The sequence below is a fragment of the Rhagoletis pomonella genome, unplaced genomic scaffold, assembly GCF_013731165.1.
Source record: "Rhagoletis pomonella isolate Grant_MI unplaced genomic scaffold, Rhpom_1.0 Rhpom_scaffold_00002, whole genome shotgun sequence".
In the NCBI taxonomy this organism is placed as follows: domain Eukaryota; kingdom Metazoa; phylum Arthropoda; class Insecta; order Diptera; family Tephritidae; genus Rhagoletis; species Rhagoletis pomonella.
The window spans coordinates 37,279,558-37,299,217 of record NW_023458556.1 but is presented as its reverse complement, the minus strand read 5'-3'; the positions used below and the strand labels follow the sequence as shown (position 1 = coordinate 37,299,217).

Below are 19,660 nucleotides of genomic sequence, written 5' to 3'. Positions count from 1 at the left end.
TGTTAAAGGCCCATCAATGTTACTTGATATACTACTTAACCGCTTGGCCATTTCAACAATATTGGAGTGGACTCTCTGCTCATGCACACATTCGCATTCGCAAAACATTCGTGTCATTTGATGCGAATACGAATGTCCAATGCGAGTGCGTAAAATAATGCGAATCATTCGCATTACGAATGCGAATGCCAAATTTGTAAGTACTTTGCTGCTTCATTTCGTTTCATTCTTAAACTAACAATCATTATTGTGGTTATACGAGTATGCAAAATAAAAATGGAAACAAATTTCAATTAAAATTTCTGTGCTCTTTTTAGCATTGCTGATAAATGAACAATGTTTGATTAATTAAATAATCAAGCAGACAGACGTTCGCTTCGACATTATTTAGAATTGCGCAAATTTTGCTTGTTGTAACTGCGCAAAACAATAAAACGTTCGAGTGCAAAATGCCCAAGATAAGTTTTATATGCCCATATATATACAACACATATGTATGTATATACATACTTTCATATGTATACATGTAGCTTTGTAAGTAGGTATGTACATACATATGTACCTACATTCATATGAATGTATGTATGTTGTTACTCAATTTTGTAATTAAGTGTTACAGCTGTGATAGATAAAATTGTTGCGTAATTATTCATGAGTAGTAGTGTTGTGCGAAAAAAATATTAAATTACATAAGAAACACTTGTATAAACTTTAAATAAGTAATGCTTAGAAATAATAAATCCTTTTACCAATTCCCTGATTTTCGGGCTTTTTCCAAAAACCCTAAAGACCATTAAATGGAACACATGTACATGGGCCAAACCATGTTATTTTATATTAAACGTTTGTTTCCCTAACATAATTACCCATAACGGCTCATCTTCTGCCCGTTACTCCACATCGGCCTGGTATGATGGATGCGATAAGTATTAAAAGCCGAAAGTAGTCCCATGCCAGCTTAACACATTCGTAAACATTTTTGTTTTTTTTTGAAAATCAATTGTAAAACTTGTTTGTACATACATACATACATATGTACAATCTTTAAATACTTAAGTTTGATACTAAATACTTTAATTTAATTTTTTTGAGGAAAGTGAACTTGCCACTTTTTACTTTTCGCGCTAAAATTGCTAGCTAATTAGCATCGCCTATTATCATTCATCTACTAAAAACTCAAGTCTACGACAATTTCGCCAACTCATCTTACATACATACATATCGTCGTTTAAAGTACAAAACCGCGTATCGTCATCCTGCAAAACCGCGTAACTGACATTGGCTGCCAAAAATTGGATTTGCTCACACAAGCTCTTGGCTCAATCCTTATCCATTCGTCCTGAAATATACTAGCCAGAAATGCGATTGCTTTATAAAAAAAGAACCATTTTGAAATATGAGTGTTTTTACGCTCTAGAAAATAATTTCTACAACTTCACATACGCGGTTTTGCATTTTGTTGATACGCGGTTTTGCACTTTAAACGACGTTATGTATGTATACATATGTTCTGCTTAGAATACTGGCTGGCGCTTTCAATCATATAGCCAAATGGTGCAGATTTAACAACGGCCGCACTTAATGAGTTTACTTTGCACTTGGTGTCGGTACCGGGACAGTAACAAACCAGAAAATGAGAAGGCGGACGAGCATTCAAAAAGGTGATTTTTCCATTCAATTTTAACTAGCCTGTAGGAGGATATGTGTGCAAAACAAATCCTGACATACTTAACGTACATATGTCTGACATGCCGAAAGTCTCCGCACGACTCTAAACATTTCTTCACATGCCCACAAAACCCAACTCAACTAACGGCTCAATTCCTCTGGTCCAAAACCGTCGAATTGGCACGCTTGCTGGGTCGTCTTCCCCGTTGGTTGAGCTTGACGACAACGATTAAGAGACAAACGGATCTAAGTAGTGCTAAGCAAGCCTCTACAACAACAACATGATAGGTACACCGCTCGCTTTCTACAAGCTGATACTAACAATTAAGCTTATGTTGCCTGAATGGAAAACATAGGGAGATCAAAGCGTAATTCTCATTCTCAGTAGAGGCGAAATGTCATTGGCCATTGGGCTACTCACAGGACATAAAAGCTGCTACGACGGGGAAGAGCCTGCATCAATCAGCCACATATTCTACGTATGCGCTGCACTATGCAGAAAAAGACAGAAATTCCTGGGTATAAGATTTTTAGGTTATCTAGTTATTAAGCGCAACTGTAAAATTTGAAATACGGTAGTCGCTAAGGCTCGAAGACTCGACGAACTGGCTTGAAGAGTAGGGGTTCTGAATCCATTTGGCATCACAACGGTTTAGCAGCCACCTGAATCTAACCTAACCTAACAAAGGCTAAGAATTAGTAGCAACTGCAAGTACACTATAAAAAAAACAAGTGTGGCTGACTAACAGTTAACCTTATCTATTATTCTTCTTATCAAATTATTTCGTATTTACAAAGTTATTATACATAAAAAAATCGGCTGAAATTGTTCAAATATTAAACTCTCCATTTGTCAAAAAACAAGAGTTTTTAAAATTAATTACTTATCTGAATTAGCTAAACTTTTGCCTAAATAGCTGCCGCTTAAAAATATGATGCGATGAAAAAAACGGAGATAATTTTTACATGACAATCAACTAGCGCACAGTGTTGCGAAACCGGAATTTTTTGGAAATCATATTGCCTAAACTGTAATTTTAATTGTATCGATGAGAAACTTCTACAGATTGGTCAGAATGAAATCCCAAACAGAATGAGTGAAAAAAAATTTACACCGAAAAAAATTGTTGGGTCAAATTTTCAACAAAAGTCAAAAAAACAAAATAATTGTTCGAAAAATTTACAAAAAAAATTTATTTTAATTGTTCTTTTATTTCTGATAAATACTCTATGATTAGTTTTTTAAATAAACTATAGGGTGGTCCGAACAAGAATTATAAACGTCAAATTTTCATGATTTTTCGATATTTTTTTAAAAACTCTGAAATTTTATATAAAACCAAAATCTATTTCATTTCTTATTTGAAAGGTGGCAATAAAAGCTTTAATTTGATACCGGTTTGAAGTCAATAGCTTCAGTTTTAAGAGAGTTATGCTCATTTTTGTGGAGTGCTAGAATAGATGTAGAATAAAAAAAAAAAACCACAAAATAAAAACAATACAAATAAGCGCGCAATAACGGATTATTTCACCCACCTACCTAGACGTAAAAACAAAGGGGGAGAGAGAGAGAGCGAAAGAGAGAGAATAAAATAGTAAAACAACAGAGAGAGAGAAAGGTACCACCACAAGCTAAAAGAAAACACTATAGGGCTATTCGCGATCCGGTGCAAATGGCCTAGCATCATTGCATTGCAAATTTGTATTGCAATTTATTTGCAATACACAAACAAAATACACGCATTTGCATTTGTCATGGCTTGACAAATTTGCAATACGGAAAATCCATAGCATAAAAATGCTATGCATTGCAACTCTGGTTGACATTTCTATCAGCTGATTAAAAAAGTTTTACCATGACAGTTTAATCAAGGTCGCTCACAATCCATGGCATATTTCTTCAATTGCATAAATTTGTCAGCTCTTATGCACCGAATTGCGAATAGCCCTTATATAAAGACGGACACACATGCGGACTAATTAGTGACAAAAAAGAAAACACTGAAGATGGCGATTAGCCGAAACCGGTCTGAAAATAATAAAAATTTGACGTGGGATGACGGAAAGTCACCCGAAAACCAATATGATTAAATTATTCAATAAGTGATTCCGAGAATTTCCGTTCTATTTCTATGGAATAAATACTGAGAGTGATATACTAAAATCGCTATAACTCCCAGGAGGGCAGGTATGGGCAGCTGATTTTTTCACAGTTCGTTGAAAACAAATTATGTAACATTTCTGTAGTGGTTTGGAACTGGGACTCTCTGGGACTTTTTAGATATTGCTTACCTAACCCAAATTTAAAGGAAAAATGGACCTTTAGTCGGGTTTTCGCTCTAAAAAAGGTGCATATGAAAATGTCTCAAACAACATTCCTTTTTTTACAGAAGATACTTGTCCGAAGGCAGATTTTTTTTCCGAATCAAAATATCTGTCACCAAAATCAAATGAGATCATTTTGAATACAGCCCTGAAATCCCCTCTTTTCGTGAAAATTTTGTATATTTGACTTCTAAAATCAATTAAAAATCAACGGGCCAACATAAAAATAAGCTTTATGTGTTTTTTGTTTACTTGGAATGTCTGTGACAAAATTGCATCATTAAAAACACTGAAAAAAATAATCGGAAAAAAGTTACTTTTCCACTAGCCGCAACACAGTGTAGCGTAGTTTTTGTTCCGGTCAGCGCCATTTTTTCGTTCGATACTATGCTGAATCACTAACGATTTCTTGTCTGGTAATAATGCTTTCCTCCACCCCGCCAATGTGCTCATATACAAACAGTGCCCAACGAGAAAAATGAATGAAGATATATGAATGTACAAACAGCTTCAAATGTTCAGGTAAAGCAAAAAACTGTGCAATCGATGCACGCGACGCAAGCAAAACAAACAGTCTTATGCATACATAAGTGTTTTTTCAGTTTCAGAAAATAATGAGATGAAATTTTGGCGGACGATATAATTTCTTTATAGAAAAAAATCGATTTGGAAAAATGTTTAGTTGTGCCTGTTTCTGATTTAGGTTGAGCTATCTTTGTACATCACCAAAAAACGTTGCAGTTTTTCCACCGGGATTACAAAAAAAATTTTATTTTTAAGACTTCCACCAAAATATTTCGAAAAAATATCAAGAATAACGTGAGCTGGACCGTTTGGAAAATACCTCCAAAAATGGAGTTTTTTTATGAATAAAAATAATGTCTTAAAGAATTAAAAACAAAAATCTCTTCAGATGACAAAACAGTTTAAGCTAAAAAAAAATCTGCATAAAAATATTATTTTTTTTTTATCGGCATCGTAATAATGAGATTTTTGATGATGTTTTTTTTTTGAACTTTTTCAAAGTTTGGCTTAAGAAGAACTTGAATAACTGGGCCAAAACTATACCGATTTAGACTTATGAAGTATCAGTGGAAAGATATTTCTCTGTCTTTTTATTCCTTTGCATCCCATTTTTTTTTTCAAATATCGACACATCTTAATTCAACTTGGAATGACGCCCCTTCATCTTACTTTTCTATGACATACCTTGAATGCGTTCATTTGCAAAGAAATAAAAAGGCTGAGAAAATAGCTTTCCAATGATACCTCATAAGTATAAAGCGGAATAGTTTGCGTCCAGTTATTCAAGTTTTTCTTAGAGCAATCTTTGAAAAAAACTAAAAAACAGCATCAAAAATCTCATTATTACGATTCTGTTGAATAATTGTTTTTTAATATTTTTATGAATATTTCTTAAGTAACTTTGTTATCTAAGGTGATTTTTTCAAAAAATAATTTAAAACCCTATTGTTATTCACAAAAACTCAATTTTTGGAGGTATTTTCAAATCGGTCCAGGTCGCGTAAATTTTAATATTTTTCCGAAATATATAGCTGCAAGACTTAAAATTTTCCCCGAATCGTTTCACGTTTGGTTTCCATCTATTTACTTTGGGCGGAATACAAATTTTCTGGTAAAAATTTTTTTCAGGCGAAACTCAGGATAATGTGGAATAGATTTTATAATTCCAATGGAAACACAGAACTGAGTTTTGTTGTATGGGGAGTGATGCAGTCTAATGTACATACATATGTACATCATACATCATGCTAAGTTTACAAATTCTTAAAATTGTCTTATTGCTTTTACCCATTCATTTTTTTATTTAAATTGGGATGTGTGTTTGCTTGCAGTCGTATTCGTCAACCTTTCGCGTAATACAAAATGATAATGCATGCATTTCCCACTGGCAATAGTTATATGTAAGAATATACATAGACAGTCGCTTCTTAAACTATCGCCATTCCCTTCCTCTTTTCGACATTTGTAAATAATTACACTACACAATTTTTAATTAGGGGCTTTCATCATACATACATATGTATGTATGTATGCTTGTATATTACATACATACACCATTGTACATACATATAGCTTAGGTGCAGTATTTATTGAGGAAGTAAGTAGTGTGCTTACATTGCAGTAGGAAATGTGAATACATGACAAGTATTCAATTTGAAGTGATTGTTTTATTTGACCAAAAAATGTAGTTTTTGTTTGCACTTTGCAAAGTGATATCACTGTGTTGGAGTGATATTAAACCATAATTTTAGCTTGAAAATCAAAATTTTTATAACTGCAATATTCGTTTTTTTTTTGTTTTTAAGTTCCGCTCGGCTGCTGCTTAATTTAATAGTTAAGTTGATTGTAGCAAACAAAAAATTACAAATTAAAGCAAAAATTATTTCTAATAGATTTACCTTCTGTCTATCTAGTGCGCATATAACACACAAAACGATAGGGCCCTCCTTTTGTTGGGCGAAATCAAGGTTTTTTTTTATATTTGTATCGCTATTTTTAAGTTTTACTGTACATATTTCTGCTTTTCAAAGGTCATGTATGCATATTTGTACATTAGGCTGGTGATTCAACTGCGAAATTTTGTAAAAAAAAAAAATAGTTTTTTTTTTGATTGTGTTGCTTATTGGCCGTTGAGTTCTGTTCTGAAGGCGAAATATCGACCAAAATAAAAAGTAAATAAAACAGAAAAACATTTAATGTTTTATTTAACATACGGCCTATAGCTCAAAAATAATTATTAAAGTTTTTTTTTTTTTGGCCTTATAACAATTATATTCAACCATTTTTATTGAGCTCGAGGCCGTTTTTTTATAAGGCAAAAAAAAATTACTTAAGGACGAGCACACCTAAAAAAGTTAAACATTATTAAAATAGAATTATTAGCAAAACCAACAATACCAACAACCACATGATCAAGTGAATTGCAGCGGAATAGCTGCGCTTGATTGTGTTGGCATAACAAAAATGAAAATAGTGGAAAAAAGCAAACGATAATTTACAAGGCGTACTTAGCACGGTGCATAGGCAACTGGCTGAGTCAGTGGGATCGTCGGTTCGAAGCCTACTGAAAGAAGTCTGATGAGGAAATGTGGTGATTTCCGAAATAGCTATCACTTCTACCATTTTTTCACATTATTGTTTCTTTTCCACAATAAATTTTCATTAAAAAACTGCCTCGAGCTCAATAAAAATTGTTGAATAAAAAATTGTTATGAAAAAAAAACTTGATTTTTATCACTTGATCACTGTTTTAGGGCGCGAGTAAGGCGAAAAATATTATGGTTTTACAATGCCAGCAAAGGCAACGATCCAAGTTAGGGTTGGAGTGGATTGTTACACTTTTTTTGTTTTGCCTTAAACCGACCCTAACTAATGTTAATGTTGGAATGGCGCATACATAAATAATATAAATAGAAAATAAGATAAAATAGTATGCTAAAGCGAAAATTTATAAACGTAAGCAGAAATTTCATTACACTTAGGTATTTCCTGTTAAAATGTAATTGATATCGACAAGTATTTATTTTTCGAACTCTTCAAGTTTTTCTATTGCTGGAACTTATCTTTTTAAGCAAACAATGTATAAAAACATACATATGTACATACGTATGTACATGTGCCATACAACCGTTTTTGCTCACACGTTTCATGCTGCAGCAACTATAATTCGCATTGACTTTACAACGGTTTTGGTGTCGGTCATAGACATATCTAATGAGCGTTTTTATAATCGCAATAGCCTTCAACTCCGCCACAATCGCATTGCAAGCATTGCGGTTTGCGTGTATTTTTCTGCAATTAAATCAATTACTTATGGTTGTTTAGCTTTATTTCGTTGAAAATTTTACAATTGTATTTCCAGCACTAATACAATGGTGCATACTGTACATACATACACACATATGTGTGTAAACAAACGATACAGTGTGCTCACTTACAGTAGCGGTAAAAAAATAACATTAAAATATAGAAAGATAAAAAATATTTCATTGGAAAATAAAGTTTGCCGTCAGTTGTTCTCTGACCAGTAAATGATAGAACATCAAGTGCTGTCAAATATATTTTTCTCTTTTTGGCCAAGTTAAGCATATCACGCCAGTCGTTTCTTTTCTGTGCCAATTGACGTCAATTGAAAATTCTAAGTGGAGCCAAGTCCTTCTCAATCCCATATTACTAGCGCAGACAAGGCCTTCCTCTCCCCCTGCTACCACCAGCGTACTTCGCGTTGAATACTTTCAGGCCTAGAGTGTTTGCGTTCATTAGTACGACAAAACGGAGTTAGCAGATCCAGATCCGCTGCACTATGTATGTATGTGTTGTTGGAAAGCTCTGGCAGCCCGTCGTTCTATCGTCTGCGGTATTTGTTTTCACCAACGCACAAAGGTCCGCAAATCTTCAGCAGAATTACACTCGAATTATCAATTGAAGGTATCAGGTTCGCGGCGTGATGTCGACTACATTTGACCGCTAATCTTCACCGCTGATGCTCATTGGCCTTTTTAGGTTATCCGGAACTTTGTTGTTGTTGTTGTGGTTGTGGACACAGCGCTAGTAGCAGAGGCTTTCGGCTGACTGGTGAATGAGGGCAAGTTAGATACGACGAAGTATATCAGAGTCTTTTAAAGTCGGAAATTTTAGAGATGCTATCATATGTAGAATTCATTAGTAGTTGCATTGGATCCAAGTTATATTTTCAAGCGCAGGGCAAAAGACTAGTAAATGTAAGATGTTGATTTCAGATTCACAAAGGGGGCACCGGCTTTGGCGACCACCATTTAATAAATGAAAGTTTGTTATTATGGTATGACCAATGCGAAGACGAATGTACGGAGTGATGTAATTAAATAGCAGGAACAAACAACGGACTGTAAAGTTTACTACGGTAGGGGTTGATCATAGAGTAATGATGATTATAATTGACCTAATCTACAGCTAGTTTTGTGTGCCTCAGCTGAGAAACATGTCGAAATATATCGTTCTTACTGAATAGAGATGAAAAAAATTGTAGGGGAGTTGCATACTTCTTTAGCCAATCAATCCGTCAACAAATTTCGCCTAATTCCTGAAATGCCCAGCACCCACATCATTTTAAGTTTATTCGGAGAAGATATGAGGAAGTTCCTTATGCCACAAATAACATTATTAGAGTTGCTGTAATTTTTAATAACTAGCTTGAATGCAAGACAAACTGTTAGTGCATGTGATATAAGGTGCGTTCGACAAGTCAAAAATTTGTAATAGTTTTTCCAAATTTTTACTGGATGGCGTTCGATAACGACAAAAAATTATCCAACACACAAAATTTGAGAGAGCAAGCGTTCATTTTGATGCAAGAGAAGCGTTCATTTTGTACTGGCAAAATTTTAGTCAGCAAAAATTATCCAACACGAAAACATATGATCACAAAACATATGGTTGCAATTTTTGTAAACAAACAAAATTGCATTTTCCGAGTTTTGGTATTTATATGCTTTTTGGCTGCCTGCTATGTGACTTTATGATAGCGCCAACTAGTTTTTACTTCTAGAAATGTTCCTGGCGAACATTGAACGTTCACTTTCCTTTTTTCTTCTATGGAGGCAACATGAATTTCAGTTTGTTTACAAATAAAACATAAACAAAGTCAGCTGGTGTGTCTTCTTCTTCCGGTTTTTGCAAGTAATGGCTAATTTCCTGTTCGTTTACTTTTTTGCTTTTTCATCTCTTTGGGAGAGAATTTTGGCTTACTCTCTTGATTTTGATTGTTGGCTGGTGTTGGCTAATTTTGTTATCGAACGCAACTATACTTAACGGCATTAAGAATTGCTAAAGCTTCCGCTGTGAAGACAGAACAATAAAATTATAGTTTAAAACCTCGCTATTATAATTTCCATTCATACTGTCATCAGGTTGAGAATAGAAATCGCTGCATCTTTTAGGCGCATCAATATTACATAGTTACATCCCGAGCTAATATAAGGGAGGTAAAAAGGAAACAGCAAACCATCAGATACGGGAAAGCGATTTCCTGTAATTGCAGCATAGCTTGTATGTATGATAATTTTTTTACATCTCCGTATATAAATATATACTGCCAGCCAGACAATTTAAAAATCCGAGCAAGGAGTACTAGATTTAGGAAGATGAACCATACCATTAATGAATGAATCCTCTTTCAATGTCCACGGCGGAAGTCGAAAACGCCAAGGCCGTAACTTATTTGTTCATTAATTTTTTAAACTGCTGAATCAAAGTTGTGGCTTTATCAGCTTCAGTAAATTTATTGTTTTTTACATTACAGGAACCATAATAAATTCTTGCTCTTATAAAACAATTTGATCTATTAATACATACATATGTAAATGTATGTATGTATGTGCTACATTGATTTAAAGCGGTGATGGGCACCGCCTTGCCCGCGGGCAAAGCTCTTTTAAGCCTTCTATACATTTTGTATAGGCGCGTCCAGAGTAAAAGCTCTCTCTGCCCATCGCTGATTTAAAGTCACTACAGGTATGTAAGTGTACCGTTTTTCTGTCCGCTACTGCAGTTAAATATGGACTTACGTATGTACATACATACATATACATACATATGCATTTATGTCCGAACGGAAACTTGTTTCTAATTTTTTCGCTGATTTTTTAATCATTGCATTGCAAACTAACATATTAATACATATATACATATGTGCCCATAAATGCTTTGGAGCAGCTTTTTGTAAAAGATATCATGTTTACTTTTTCTATATCTCTGTAAATTTCCGTAAACGATCACATGCTGGCGTGATTTTCTTTTAAATACACAAATGTATGCATCTATATCTCCATCGTTTGTAACTGCTTATAAACATATTGCACTTTTCTTAAAGATCAATTAATTCATTCTATTAATTAACATTCCCAAACAATTTCTTGCAGTTTATTCACATCACAAAATGGGTCTACTAAGCGAAGGCAGTCCACTCTCCTGGGAGGAAACCAAAAAATTAGCCAGTCATGTGCGCGAGCATGGTATTACTCAATTCATAAATCTCTATCACAGGCTGAAAGATCGCACTGGTGACATACTCAAATGGGGTGATGAGGTCGAATATATAATTGTGAAGTTCGACGATGCTAATCAAGTGGCACGCGTCTCACTCAAAGCTCAGAAACTTCTAAATAAACTCAACGAAAAAGAGCTGGCCGATCCTAATGGTGTCAAATCATTATGGCGTCCAGAATATGGTGCTTACATGATTGAGGGTACACCAGGCAAACCTTTCGGTGGTCTAATGGCACACTTCAATTTGGTTGAGGCAAATATGCGCTATCGGCGCACAGAGGTCACAGAATTGCTAGATAAAGATGAGTGTGTTATGTCTATAACGAATTTCCCACGGCTGGGCGCACCTGAATTCACCCATCCTATTTACTATCCAAATCCGAACGATCCGAATAGCTCGGCTAAATCATTATATTTCCCAGATGAAGCCATATATCCGGGTCATCCACGCTTCAAGACGCTAACACGTAATATACGTAAGAGACGTGGCGAAAAAGTCGCCATCAAATTAAAAGGTATGAGGCAATCATAATTCGCGATTATTGAATCATATGAGGAAATATCGTAAATTGAAACAAGTAATTCAATTATATCTATTTCATTTTCAGTTTATAAAGATGTAAATACAAAGCTTCCCGTTGAGGGTGCACCAAAAGATGAACCAGATGTCGTTTTACTCGACGCCATGGGTTTCGGTATGGGCTGTTGTTGCCTGCAACTTACATTCCAAGCCTGTAACATAAATGAGGCACGCAAACTATACGATCAACTTGCGCCACTGTGTCCCATCATGTTGGCACTTACTGCAGCATCGCCTATATATCGTGGCTACCTAACAGAGTCGGACTGTCGTTGGAATGTGATCAGCTCCTCGGTAGATTGTCGCACAGAGGAGGAGCGTGGTCTGCGACCATTGCGTCAAAACAAATTTCGTATCGCCAAATCCAGGTACGACTCGATTGATTCATATCTCTCACCAGAAGGCGCTAAATACAACGATGTGCCACTTACTTATGACGAAGCAGATTATAAACGGTTACGCGATGGCGGCATCGATCCGTTGCTGGCACAGCATGTGGCACATCTGTTCATACGCGATACAGTCTCACTGTTCAGCGAGAAAGTCGATCAAAACGACGAGGAAGACACAGACCACTTTGAGAACATCCAATCTACCAACTGGCAAACAATGCGCTTCAAGCCACCACCACCAAATTCGTCGATTGGCTGGCGCGTGGAGTTCCGGCCATGCGAGGCACAGATCAGTGACTTCGAGAATGCTGCCATTGTATGCTTTGTAGTGCTGCTGACACGAGTCATACTGTCGTATCAATTGAATTTCCTAATACCCATTAGTAAGGTAAGCGAGTTTAAACAATGAACAGGAAATTTAGAATTCTACATACATATTTAATTGTAGTGAACATAGAAAACAAATATAAATTTCATAGATAGCTAACATATGTACATATGTATGTAAATGTTGATTGTTGCAGGTTGATGAAAACATGCAAACTGCTCAGAAACGTGATGCTTGCCGCAAGGAAAAATTCTGGTTCCGCAAAACTTCGCGAAAGAATTGCTATATAAACAGCAATGGCGTTAACGGTGTACACAATGGCACTAAAGAGAATGGCGAAATTAATCATGAGGAATATGAATTGCTAACAGTGGGTGAAATTTTCAACGGAAAGGTAAACTGAAAAAATATCTTCTTAAATAAACAGAAACTAATAAATAAAACTTCCTGACAACTTTCTCCAGGCTGATTCATTCCCTGGCCTAGTTCCACTTATTCGCAGTTATTTGCAGTCCATGGAAGTTGACACAGACACTCATTGCACTATTGAGCAGTATTTGCGATTTATAGAGAAGCGTGCTTCTGGTGAACTGGTCACTACAGCGACTTGGATACGAGAAAAAGTGTTAAATCATCCCGATTATAAGTGAGTACATGAATTCAGATTTAATTTCTTTTAGGTATATTTCTGTGCTGAATGGCTTCATACAAAAATTTTCGAAAAATAATACAGGCCTACTAAAATAGGGGACAATTTTGGTGCGGCAAATGTTATAGCTGTTTTTGATAGACTTTTCTGAGCTGATTACGAATCCATAAGTGCAAAGTTTCCATCAGCTTCAGATTTAGAGAAAAACGAGGTCAAAGTGTCAAAAAACCGCGTTTTTGAAAGATTTTAGAAGCTCTTGCAAAGAGGTGATATCACCTTCCGTTTAGGATTATATTATGGCTTGAACTTTAGACGGCAATCCCTAAAAATAGTATCCCTGCACTTTGACCTTAAAGTCACTTATAGTCATTTATTGAACAGCAAAAACTTGTTTTGCCAAAATGGTTTTTTCCAATAGCACACTTTTTCAGTATTTTTTTATTGTTCAACAAATTACTACAAGTGACCTTAGGCTCAAGGTGCAGGGATGCTATTTTTTGGGATTGCAGTCGAAAGTTTAAGACTCAATTTAAGCCTAAGTGGAAGGTTCTATCACGTTTCCTTTCTTTGCTAGAGTTTCTCAAATATTGCATAAAACCGCGAAAATGTGGAGGTGATGGATACTTTATACTTACGGATTCTTAATCAGCACCAAAAAGTCCATCAAAAACAGTTTTAGCATTTGCCGCACCAAAATTTGTTTCAATTTTTGTTAGCCTGTGTTATTTTTAAAAATATTTTTGCTCAAGCTTATAAATATATCAGAGGTTAGGAAGTAAACGATTCATCACATCTTCGTTGCAATCCCTACTTGAAAATTTGCTTTCAAAAATATGTCTATATTGCCGGAAGTGCTTTTTTCTTGCTTCCTCTGATAGCTGCTCGAGCGGGAGAAGTGCATTATCAAAACCTTCCTCCTTCTAACTTGACGATACCCACTTCATTTAGTACTGATGTTTAAATGGTTTAAAGCTATCACGAAGTAAGGAAATTCGCTCTTTGGGACACTTTATAATTTCCACTAAACTAATTTCAAGAAACTCGAGTTTCTCTTTTCTTTACGTTCGTATTGTCGATTAATATTGAATAATGCTTCTCTTGTCATCCTTATTGGTGGCCGCATACTGGGACTTTTGGCCAGTTTGTAGAGTCAAATACGCCTATGGGTTGCATCGCATTGTGATTAAATATATGTAGGTGCTAGAGCGATGTCATCAGCATAGGCGAAAATCTAGGCCGTCGTGTTCAGCCTGAGCCTCTTAGGGCCGGTTACTCACTGTCTGGTTAACACTAATCTGCGGTCAAACATCGTTATCGACGTCTTCGACTCCATGCATACAACATGGCGTCGGTAACGTCGATAACGATGTTTAACCTGTAGTTAGTGTTAACCAGACATTGAGTAACCGGCCCTTAGAGTTGTTGCACTGTTCATTTATAGCACGACAAAGCCTGTTCATTTATAGCACGACAAAGCGTCCGATTAAAATTGTCCCTGATAACACGTCTCCTTTTTTATCTCCTTATGAACTTCTCTGATGTCTTTCTTTTTATATATACTTTGCAGAAAGTGTTTTTTATTCTCATAATAACGAGATATTATTAGTTTGCCAGGGACCTTAAAACTCATCAGCGTACCCGGTATTTCTCATTTGGTTACACTATCGAATTCTTGTTTAAAATCTACAAATAATAGGTAGAGATCCTAATTTTCCATTCATTGTATGACGGCGAAAATTTTGTCTATAGTTGATCTTCCTGGGTGAAATGTACACTATTAATTAAATAGTACTCTCTCACTGTATTGCTTATTGTTATATGAATTTTACTATTTGTAAATTAATTTTTTCACTTCACAGGAAAGACTCTGTCGTGAGTGATCGCATAAACTATGATTTGCTTAAGCGTATCCAGAACATTCAAGAAGGCAAAGTAATCGAGCCCACGCTACTTGGTAAAGGCAATCATTCCAAGACGAAAGATACGCTGCCACCTGCGCTCCAGAAACAGTTAGAATTGAACGGTTGCTGCGAGAACAAATGACCACCCAATGCGCTGGCGCAAACTACGAATGGGCAATGTTGTGATGAGCAGTAAATTGTATGTGTAATACGTAGAAGTAAAAAATGTGATGCTATAGGTTTACGATGATGGCGATCTTTTATACCCATCGTCGAAGCTGCAAATTGATTTTTTTTTTTTTTGTTATTCAAAAACAAATATGAGGGAAAAGAAAAAATGTGACTAGTTGATAAAGTTTAATGGAAAATTAATTAATACACAGCTGACTGGAAAAAAGCGTAATTTAAATCGATATTGTCTTAAACAAAATTATATACACCCATAGGTCTGCGTGGCCGTGAATAAAATTTACTGTTTTGAGATTGTTGATTATTATTCTTAAATATTTTGTGGGGACATAGGATGAATTTAATGTTTAATGTGTCTCCCTTCATTGAGATACGTTGTGAAACAAAAACTACAAATAGTTGTGAAGTATTCTATGTATGCATGAGCACTGAAAACTATTAAAAATGGGGCTTCACAAGACCAAAATATTAAAACGTTTATTTAATATATTTACTAGATCTATATTATAAGCTATTTAATTGCCTACTTATAAATGCATTTAAGATTTACCTGTTTGATTAATTATAACTACCTTATGAGCCAATCGAAGTAATTCGAACCAATAGATAACGGAAATTCAAAAATATTTGAAAGTGTTTTGAAATCACAGTGTGCTTTAGTTCTTTGAAAGAAAAAACAAGACCGTTTATGAACTACTTTTAATACAAAATCAGAAATAAAATCAAGAGTACTTTACTTATTAAACCTTATCACAAACCACGCAAAAAACAGGCGCTTATTTTTTGGTACTAAAATTTTTAATTTCTGAAAGTCTTTATTTCGGTAAGTAATCTATTTGCAGAAATTATAAAATTCAACGCTTCGACTTTAAAAGGACAGAGAAAAAGGTATGGAACACCTGATTTTGTAGAGGAAATTCGATACCTGCGAAATTTTACCAGCTTCCAAGTACATACATACACTGCCGGCAAAAAGTTTTGGCACAGCTGCTTTTTTACAATATATGCAACAATTTTTATTGTAATATTTTTCCGCCAATTTTTTATATAAATATGGTTCATTCTACAACAAAAAAGATAAAAGTATAATTTCTAAACTTTGCGCAAAACTGGCGAAGTATCAGATCTTTTCTTATCAGATTTAATCAGATTTTTTATAACTTTTTTCAGTATGCAAATTTGTAGCCCAATCAATTTTATTGTACTAAAGTAGAAGTTCTAAGTAGCTACGAATTACCGTTGATTTTTGGCATTTTTTTTTTTCTATTTTATATGGAAAAAATGCAAAACACCTTCAACAAACAAAATTCTCAAAAATCAATCCAATTTTTGACTAACTCCGAACTTGCTTTTTTTATACTAGAATTTTATAGACTACAAAACTGCATACTCAAGAAAATTCGAAAAAATCTGAATAAAAAGTTGAAAACTTGTATGAAAATTAATTGATTAATTATTGTTATTCTTATGTTTATTATAAATTTTTGTTTTAAGAATTACTATTTATTTTATTTTTCTGACACTTCCTGTTACTTGTTGTACTATAAAAGATCGTAGATCTTTTTTTACTAATGTTTTTTCGCAAAAAAATAAATGAAATGAAATGAATTTCGCGAGTTTTGTACAAAGTTTAAAAATTATATTTTTATGTTTTTTGTTGTAGAATGAACCATATTTTTATCAAAAACTAGCGGTAAAATATTATAGTAGAAATTGGTGCATACATTGTGCGAAATTCGCTGTGTCAATACTTTTTTCCGACAGTGTACATAGATACACGCGTCAATGCCGGAGGTGAAGAAATTGAATTGGATTTCAGAAACTCACGATCTCCCTAAAACAAGTGTTGAAAATTCTTCCCCGGATTATGTAGAATAAATGGATTTTAGAAAGTATTCTGGGCTATCGCTGAATCCATCGTAGTTGCTACGAACATATGCATTCAAAGTGCATATACATATGTACGTATGCCACGTTCGAAGCTATTCGTATGCAGTGATTTCACGAAAAATCGGTCTACGATGGATTCAGTCCTGATTAAGTTTGGAAAGAGGACAGAAGTAAAATTATATTTTAAGTATATTGACCTTACGGCAGTTGGGAATGTTACGCAATAAGTCAAACAGTAAGTAATTACAAACATGATGATGATGATGTTATGTTTTTATCATGATTACAAATGCCTATAATTTCTTAAAACATTTTATGACAGCTTTCAATTAGTTATATTTATTAAAAAACGCTATATGTATGTATACTTTCTCCATTTGCACAATAGTAACATTATCATTATTGAGCCGCACAAAGCGAAACTTCATCTCGGCTTAATTCTAAATTGAGTCCGGGCGGTAAGCGCGGTACATGTTCATTTCATTTGGAAAGGTTTTGAACAGTTCTAGTAGCATATTCGCTTTAAATTTGCGGTATGCATCAATTTTTCCCTTGACTTCTTCGTTCTTAGCCAAGGCTTTCTCAACACAATCTTTTGTATATAGCTGCGGGTTTTTGTCTTGATCAATGTAATCGAACACTTCGAATGGCACAAATACATCCTGCACTTGGTTTTTAAGTTTGTCGATCTCCTGAAGACCAGTCACCAAGCCTTGACTGCGAAAATAGGGAGTGAATTATAGCATATGTAAATACTTATTGAGCTCAACCAGTACGTGATACTTACATTTTTTGATTTAATACATTTTGACCCTATGGAGCAATAAAAATAAAAAATAAATTACAAACTAACACAGGTGTGTGTTTGCTACAAACCTGCGGCTGAAAATCACTGACTATAATCCGAATTTGTCGCACATTCTCAATAAACATCTCCAACTGCGTCTCTAAATTTTCCAATGGGGCAGACATTTCGCAATATTAACAAAGTTTTAGCTGTTTTAAACAATTAAAAACGAAAATTTACAGATCGCTGCACACAAACTTTGGGTAGATTTTACGAATTTGCGAGTAAAACAAAAGTCGAAACAATTGACAGTTTGCACCATTGCTGCCATATTTGGCAAAATTGCTGCAGATCCAATTAGATATAGAACTTTAGAAAAGTATCGATACTAGTACTCATATAGAACACTCTAATAATATTTCTATACATTTTCGTGAAATCCTTTGTGTGTACTTTTTTTCTCAACTAAAATTCTCTAATTTCTAAAGATTGGCATTGCACTTTTGTTTTAGAAATGTGGTTCTTATAAAAGAACGTAAATCTATAAGAATGGGCAACACGTTATAATTGTAGCGAGTGTGAACATCAGAATCGTGCCTTCTCTTTTGCCCAAATAAGTTTTTAGACTGGATGAAAAGATAAGGCACGCTCCTGATGTTCACACTCGCAACAATTATAACGTGTTGTCTCTTCTTATAGATTTACGTTCTTTGTTCTTAATTTATTGCTAAATGGCAAGGATTAAAAATGATGGCATCTTTTTGGCATTTTTATTTTTCTATTTGGCACTTTTTTATCCTCGATATGGCACCTCATAGGTAAAAATAGTTGGCAGCCCTGTTTGACAGCCAAATGCACTCAATGCAGTTTTTTACTTTGTTTTGCTCGGGTTGTCCTGCACTGAAAATTTCATACCAAGGGCTGCATTGGGTTTTTACGTAAATCCATTTTATCAAAAATTACGTGGATTATGTCGCGGCACGCATTAATCGGTTTGTAGATATGTACATACATACATTTGTATATAGAATAATAATTGGTTGAAGGTTTTGTAACTAAAGATATCAGTATCCTTTAGGTGGTGGTACGGGATTCATTGGCAATGGACTGAGCAAATGTTTGACTAAAAATGGCTACGATGTCACCGTGATATCCCGCATGCCTGGGTTAAAGCGTATCACTTGGCTGGAACTGGAGCGAAGCGGCATACCCAATAATGTCACCGCTGTAGTAAATTTAGCAGGGCAAAATGTATTAGATCCTAGTCGTCGGTGGACAGATGGCTTCAAACAAAATGTATGGACCTCGCGTGTTAATACTAGTGTAGCATTAGTAAAAGCTATAGGAGCAGCACCTCAAGTTAAAGCTTTTGTGAATGTATCGGGCGTAAGCCACTATAAGCCAGATGATAAGCACGTATATAATGAGAATGATTCGGTACAAGGGTTTGACTATATGTCAAAATTGTGCTTGGAATGGGAGAAAGCTGCAACCCTGCCTCCGGATGTAACACATTGTAGAAATGTAAGTAAAACTAAAAGTAGAACATCTCATGTTATTAACATTAAGAGCAAAATGATTTTTGCAGATCAAAATACGTACTGGAGTAGTTATCGGTCGTACAGGCGGTATGATAGAGAACATATGGCTTCCTTTTCAATTGGGGCTTGGTGGTCCAATAGGAAGTGGAAAACAAATTTTACCATGGATACATCTTGACGATTTATGCCAGTTGGTAGTCCATGCGATTGAAAATGATAAAATCGAAGGAGTATTAAATGGAGTCGCGCCGGAAATAGTAACAAATGGTGAATTTTCAAAAGTGAGTACATTTAAATCTATTGAAAAATATACTGCATGTGTCTATAATCTTAATTTACTGACTAAATGTATTATATTTG

The 19,660-nt window shown here is 34.9% G+C and overlaps 4 protein-coding genes across 6 annotated transcripts in view; 2 read left to right on the top strand and 2 right to left on the bottom strand.

Moving 5' to 3' along the window:
• The window catches only part of LOC118733561 (NCK-interacting protein with SH3 domain), an 81,147-nt gene that overhangs the window by 40,275 nt on the left and 21,212 nt on the right, over nt 1–19,660 (bottom strand). The window lies entirely within an intron of this gene.
• LOC118733562 (glutamate--cysteine ligase) lies at nt 10,893–15,851 on the top strand. The gene is made up of 5 exons (XM_036463002.1): nt 10,893–11,558; nt 11,652–12,403; nt 12,540–12,737; nt 12,808–12,989; nt 14,852–15,851. Exons 1-5 carry the CDS (start codon nt 10,934–10,936, stop codon nt 15,033–15,035), a joined length of 1,941 nt encoding a protein of 646 aa, XP_036318895.1. The 5' UTR covers nt 10,893–10,933; the 3' UTR covers nt 15,036–15,851.
• Nucleotides 17,284–18,067, bottom strand: LOC118733567 (mediator of RNA polymerase II transcription subunit 10). The gene is made up of 3 exons (XM_036463008.1): nt 17,849–18,067; nt 17,760–17,785; nt 17,284–17,689 (listed from the first exon to the last, which is right to left on the bottom strand). The coding sequence occupies exons 1-3, from the start codon at nt 17,942–17,944 to the stop codon at nt 17,413–17,415; spliced, it is 399 nt and encodes a 132-aa protein (XP_036318901.1). The 5' UTR covers nt 17,945–18,067; the 3' UTR covers nt 17,284–17,412.
• LOC118733566 (epimerase family protein SDR39U1) overlaps nt 18,561–19,660 on the top strand; it is a 29,093-nt gene continuing 27,993 nt past the window's right edge. The window contains exons 1-3 of one of the 2 annotated variants that reach the window (XM_036463006.1): nt 18,561–18,751; nt 18,828–19,283; nt 19,348–19,581. In XM_036463006.1, coding sequence (XP_036318899.1) covers nt 18,918–19,283; nt 19,348–19,581 — 600 coding nt within the window. In that variant the 5' untranslated portion in view covers nt 18,561–18,751; nt 18,828–18,917. The remainder of the gene's footprint in view (nt 18,752–18,827; nt 19,284–19,347; nt 19,582–19,660) is intronic. The other variant, XM_036463005.1, reaches the window with a different exon arrangement.

Coding starts and splice junctions, on each gene's coding strand:
- LOC118733562 (XM_036463002.1), top strand. CDS start 10,934: ATGGGTCTACTAAGCGAAGGCAGTCCACTCTCCTGGGAGGAAACCAAA. Junction 11,559..11,651: donor AGTCGCCATCAAATTAAAAG/GTATGAGGCAAT, acceptor TTTCATTTTCAG/TTTATAAAGATGTAAATACA. Junction 12,990..14,851: donor TTAAATCATCCCGATTATAA/GTGAGTACATGA, acceptor TTCACTTCACAG/GAAAGACTCTGTCGTGAGTG.
- LOC118733567 (XM_036463008.1), bottom strand. CDS start 17,944: ATGTCTGCCCCATTGGAAAATTTAGAGACGCAGTTGGAGATGTTTATT. Junction 17,786..17,848: donor TCAGTGATTTTCAGCCGCAG/GTTTGTAGCAAA, acceptor ATTGCTCCATAG/GGTCAAAATGTATTAAATCA. Junction 17,690..17,759: donor AATGTATTAAATCAAAAAAT/GTAAGTATCACG, acceptor CTATTTTCGCAG/TCAAGGCTTGGTGACTGGTC.